This window comes from Zootoca vivipara, chromosome 6, assembly GCF_965207765.1.
Source record: "Zootoca vivipara chromosome 6, rZooViv2.hap1.1, whole genome shotgun sequence".
NCBI classification, from domain to species: domain Eukaryota; kingdom Metazoa; phylum Chordata; class Lepidosauria; order Squamata; family Lacertidae; genus Zootoca; species Zootoca vivipara.
This window is the reverse complement of record NC_142589.1, coordinates 35,459,815-35,464,868: the sequence shown is the minus strand read 5'-3', so window position 1 is coordinate 35,464,868 and position 5,054 is coordinate 35,459,815. Positions and strand designations below refer to the sequence as shown.

Here is a 5,054-nt window from a genome sequence, read left to right as displayed (position 1 = left end):
TTCGCCTCGCGCGGGGCTTCCCGGAGGCTCCCCTCGCGCTGCGCTGCAGAGTGGCGCGCGCGTCGCCGGCACAGGAACCGTTTATTTGGATTCCGACGGCTTGTTTTTGTTTACACGCGCTCCGCTTTCACCCGGGACAAACCGAGCCGGCGTGTCGCGAGCCTTTGCGGGCAGACAGCGGAGCAAGCGAGAGCCCTGAGCCATAGCTTCCCTTCATCCCTTTCTTCTTGCAGGATTGTTGCTGTCACCCCCCCCCCCCTTGCGAAAATCTGCATCTCCATCCGTCCGGCTGGCCTGTCGTTGCGCTTTTTTGTTTTTGCTTTTTTGTTTTTGCTTTTCAGAGAGAAAAAAACTTGGTACGCCGATGCATTGCGTTGCTCCTCCTTCCAAGAGCATCGTCGTAGCTTTTCAACCATGCGGGAGGAGATCCCAGCGACAGATCGCCGCGCAAGAGCTTGAGAGTTTCGACCATTTTGCAAAGCAGCTTCGGAGAATGTTTTGGCTCTGAGGAGGAGGAGGAGGAGGAGGCCTCGCTCAGCGGAGGAGATTGGAGGGGGCGGGCGGGGGACAGCGATTTGGCCTTCCGAGAACAACGCGACCAGGCCATAGGGGGGCACATTTACCCCTTTCTTCTTCGCCCTCCCTCTACTAGATCTGACTTTGTTGTCGTTTTTGGAGGGAGGGAATTTATTAAAAAAACAAAACAAAACTGACGCCATGCAGGCTCGATACTCCGTCTCGGACCCCAACGCCTTGGGAGTGGTCCCTTATCTGAGCGAGCAGAACTATTACCGGACGGCTGGGACTTACGGCAGTATGGCGGGCTCCATGGGGGTCTACCCGGGGCACCCCGACCAGTACGCGGCCGGTATGGGGCGCTCGTACGGGCCTTACCACCCTCACCAGCCCACGGCGCCCAAAGACTTGGTGAAGCCGCCCTACAGCTACATCGCCCTGATCACTATGGCGATCCAGAACGCGCCGGATAAGAAGATCACCTTGAACGGCATCTACCAGTTCATCATGGACCGCTTCCCTTTCTACCGGGAAAACAAGCAGGGCTGGCAAAACTCCATTCGCCACAACCTCTCGCTCAACGAGTGCTTCGTGAAGGTGCCTCGCGACGACAAGAAGCCGGGCAAAGGGAGCTACTGGACCCTCGATCCGGATTCTTACAATATGTTCGAGAACGGCAGCTTCCTCCGACGCCGCAGGCGCTTCAAGAAGAAAGACGTCTCCAAGGAGAAGGACGACACGCTCCGGGAAAGACACCTCAAGGAGCCCCTGAAGGCCGCCGACGTCTCCAAGGACACGCCGCAGTCCAACAACGCCGGCGGCAACGCCTCCCTGTCCGCCTCTGCCCCGCCGCCGCCTTCTTCCTCGGCCGCCCCGTCTGAGAAGAAGATCGTCATCAAGAGCGAGGCTTCCTCGCCGGACCTGCCAATCATCACCAAGGTAGAGACCCTCAGCCCGGAGAGCGGCAGCGCCCTTCAGGACAGCCCGCGGAGCGTGGCGTCCACGCCGTCGGTGTCCACCGAGAGCTCGCTGCCGGGTGATCCCCACCACCCGGGCGCTGGAACCAACGGGCTGTCGGGGTTCAGCGTGGAGAACATCATGACTCTACGGACTTCGCCGCCGGGCGAGCTCAGCCCCGTCAGCAGGACGGCCGGAATGGTGTCCTCCTTGCCCCTCGGGTATGCCCAGGCGCAAGCCCCGTCCATCTACAGCCAGGCCTGTAGCCAGGGGGGCTTGGGGGAGGCCGGGGGCAGCTACCAATGCAGCATGCGCGCCATGAGCCTCTACACGGGCGAGAGGAACGCTCACCTGTGTGTACCCACCACCTTGGAGGAAGCCGCCGCCTCCATCTCGGAGCAGCAGCAAAGCAACGGCGCCTCTTCGCCCCTTAGCTCCATGAATCTGGCCTCTGGCGGGGGGCAGCAGCAGGAGGGGACCCTCACCCCCAGCCACCACCACCACCACCACCATCACCACCACGCTCTCCCTCACCACCAAGCCGGCGGCCAAGCCACAGCCGCCGCCTCCTGGTACCTGAACCACACGTCGGAGATCAACCATCACCTGCCCAGCCACGCCTTCGGGGCGCAACAGCAGAACTTCTCCAACGTGCGGGAAATGTTCAACACTCACCGGCTGGGGCTAGAGACCTCGACAGCGCTGAGCGAGCAACAGGTGAGCACCAACTCCACCTGTCAGATCCCCTATAGAGCTGCGCCCTCCATATACCGCCACACCACCACCCCTTATTCCTATGACTGCACTAAGTATTGATTGAGCGGCTCCTGGGAAACACAAACAAACAAACAAACAAACAAACAAAGGGAGGGGGTTTAAGCGAACCCTTCAGATTGCACAGAAGGAAATTAGCGCTGTGCTTTGTTTTTAAACGACCTCATATTCAAACGAAAGACTGGGGTGAAAAAGTGACCCGCCCCACAAAATAGAACTTCACGAACCCTAAAATCCCTGTTTGGGGTGTGCGCGTGTGCGTGCGGTGGGGTGTTCTTCAGTGCCTTCTTTTAATTCAAGTTAATTATACTTGGGGGAGTTGAGGAGTCATCTTTTTAACGAAAGTTAAATATATTAGTAAAGGACAGCGGCAAAACTTATTTTGTGAAAAGAAAAAAGGACGGTGATCTCGGACAATGTTAATTTATGGAGAATCACCATTTCCACAACGACCATTTATAGGATTTTTTGAAAGGGAAAGAAATAATTATAGATACAGCTATATAAAAGTATACGTTTTGGTGTTGAGGGTTTTGGGGGGATTTTTTTGGAGGGGAGTTTCTGTTTATTGCGTTGTAAATATGTGTGGAAATCAGGCTTAAGTGGAGAGCCATTATTAATATAATATTTAAAGTTGAGTTCACTGGATTATTCCTTTAAAAATTTCCCATGTTGTCCATCTTCTTCCATCTGTCAAATTAATGATCAGTGCACGTCCTCCTGTTTTCTTCGGGTTTTGTGAACAAATACGCATCAAAAGTCCCTTTTCCCTTTTAAAAGTGAATTACAAAAAATGAATAATTTATTGTTGTTTCCCCTTGATGAACTGTTGTGGATGGGAAGTATTGGAAAACACACACTTTTTTAAAAAAGTAAAGTATCTGATACTTTCAGTAGAAAAACAGAGAGATAGAAAACAAGTGTGTGATTATTATTTTTTAAAATTGTAAAATAGATTTCCCACTCTGAACTGATCCTTTAAAAACCGACAAAATGCATTTAGGTAAAAAAACACATTCTCTTTGAATTCTCTGTCACGTTTGTTTTGTCTTATGTGGTCTTAATTGTTGTTGTACTCATTCTTGGAAAAAAATTAATAAATCCGTGCTGTTTATTTCTCCTCAAAAAGTCTGCCGCATGTTTGTGTGAATTTCTGCAGTTTTCCTGCTTCCAGTCCTCCTCCCTTTCCACTCTCCACCCTTCGCAAATATGATAAGAAAAACGAAGTGCAGGCAGGCCTGCAAGGCAGCTGAGGAGATGGGGGGGGGGAAATCGAGACCAGGGAGGTCTCTGAGAGGCGCGTCACTTGTGAATGGTCTTGACACGGGATCAGGACAAGAACGGCCCCAGGCAATGGAGGGTTAGCCTTCGAACTACAAGGAACTTCAAAACCCGGTTTAAAGCTGCAATTCTAAATATGTTTCATGGAAAGTATCCCCGACGGATGCCTTGGCTCTCCCTTCCGAGTTAAAACGCCCTCCGGAGTTGCGCCAGGGTCACTTGTGGATAAGTGCGAAGCGGTCGGAACGAAAATCTCTGTCGCGCTTAGGAGCAATCCTAACGCCCTTTACCTGGGAGTAAGCCCCAATGAATTTTATGGGACTTTCTTTTGAGTAGTTAAGATCGCGCCGTTGGAGAGCTTTAGTGTAGCTCCTAATGAGGAATAATAATAATAATAATAATAATAATAATAATAATAATAATAATAATAATAATAATAATAAATAGAACAAAAATCCCCTAGCAATCACTCGGGGTGGGGGGTGGGGTGGGGAAAGTTCCCGCGACAGATGTAGTAAATCGGAGTAAAACCTATTCCCCAATGAGAGGAATGGGAACATTCACTACGCCAATTCTTAAATCCACCGGCTTCCAAGCAAAATAATACAGATTTTTTTTAAAAAATTAAAGCAGGCAATGTAACGCTTATTTTTTAAATGAAGCAGTTTAATTATGCTGTCCTACACTCTTTTTCATTCCCTTTGTCCCCCCTCCCCACTATTTTCGGGTAGATTATTTTCTATTCATTTACCCCCCCCCCCTTTTATTCCGGCTTGGGCTGGAAGACAAAAGAAGAAGAAAAGATGCTGGTTTCCTAAATTGGTTCCGAAATATTGATGTCCGTATGTAATAATAATAATAATAATAATAATAATAATAATAATAATAATAATAATAATAATAATAATAGTAGTAGTAGTAGTAGTAGTAGTAGCTTTTATATCTCGGTGCTTAGATAAACGAATACCTGTATTGTCATTGCTTGTGTTTTAAATGTGTCACACACAGGAGAATGCCCAAGGGAGGTCAGCTGGGTTTTGTTCTCCACATCCCCCCCCCAAAAAGCTGCGCTACAATTCTTTCCGAATTAACATCCCGATTCTAATTAATAGATTCGAAGTATTGTCCCGATTTAATACCGATTTAATACCTGGGTCTGATTTCCAAGGAAAGGCTGTTCGAATAGGAGCCCCTAGACCGCTTACTGGGAAGCAAGTCTCACTAAACTAAATGGGATTTGCTTCCCAAAAATGGGATCAAGGACTGCAGTCGTGCAAGCGCGAATCCCTCTGCAGCTCTGTAGCTTCCGCCTCGAAGGGAGAATCCCACGAAGTTCGATAGGACTTTCCTACCGCGTCCAAGGAATTGCGTCCTTAACCAAAATCTCTGTCTGCTCAATAGGAACTTCTTAAATGAGGTTAGATTGGTAAGCTTCGCCCTGGAATCCCCATTCCCTTATACCGCCTTGAGCACCGCTGCTGTTGAATAATAATAATAATAATAATAATAATAATAATAATAATAGG

The 5,054-nt window shown here is 49.2% G+C and overlaps 1 protein-coding gene across 1 annotated transcript; it reads left to right on the top strand.

Moving 5' to 3' along the window:
- On the top strand, positions 1-3,375 carry FOXC2 (forkhead box C2). Its single transcript, XM_035119076.3, has one exon. It carries the CDS (start codon positions 718-720, stop codon positions 2,287-2,289), a length of 1,572 nt encoding a protein of 523 aa, XP_034974967.3. The 5' UTR covers positions 1-717; the 3' UTR covers positions 2,290-3,375.
- Positions 3,376-5,054: the final 1,679 nt, after the last annotated feature.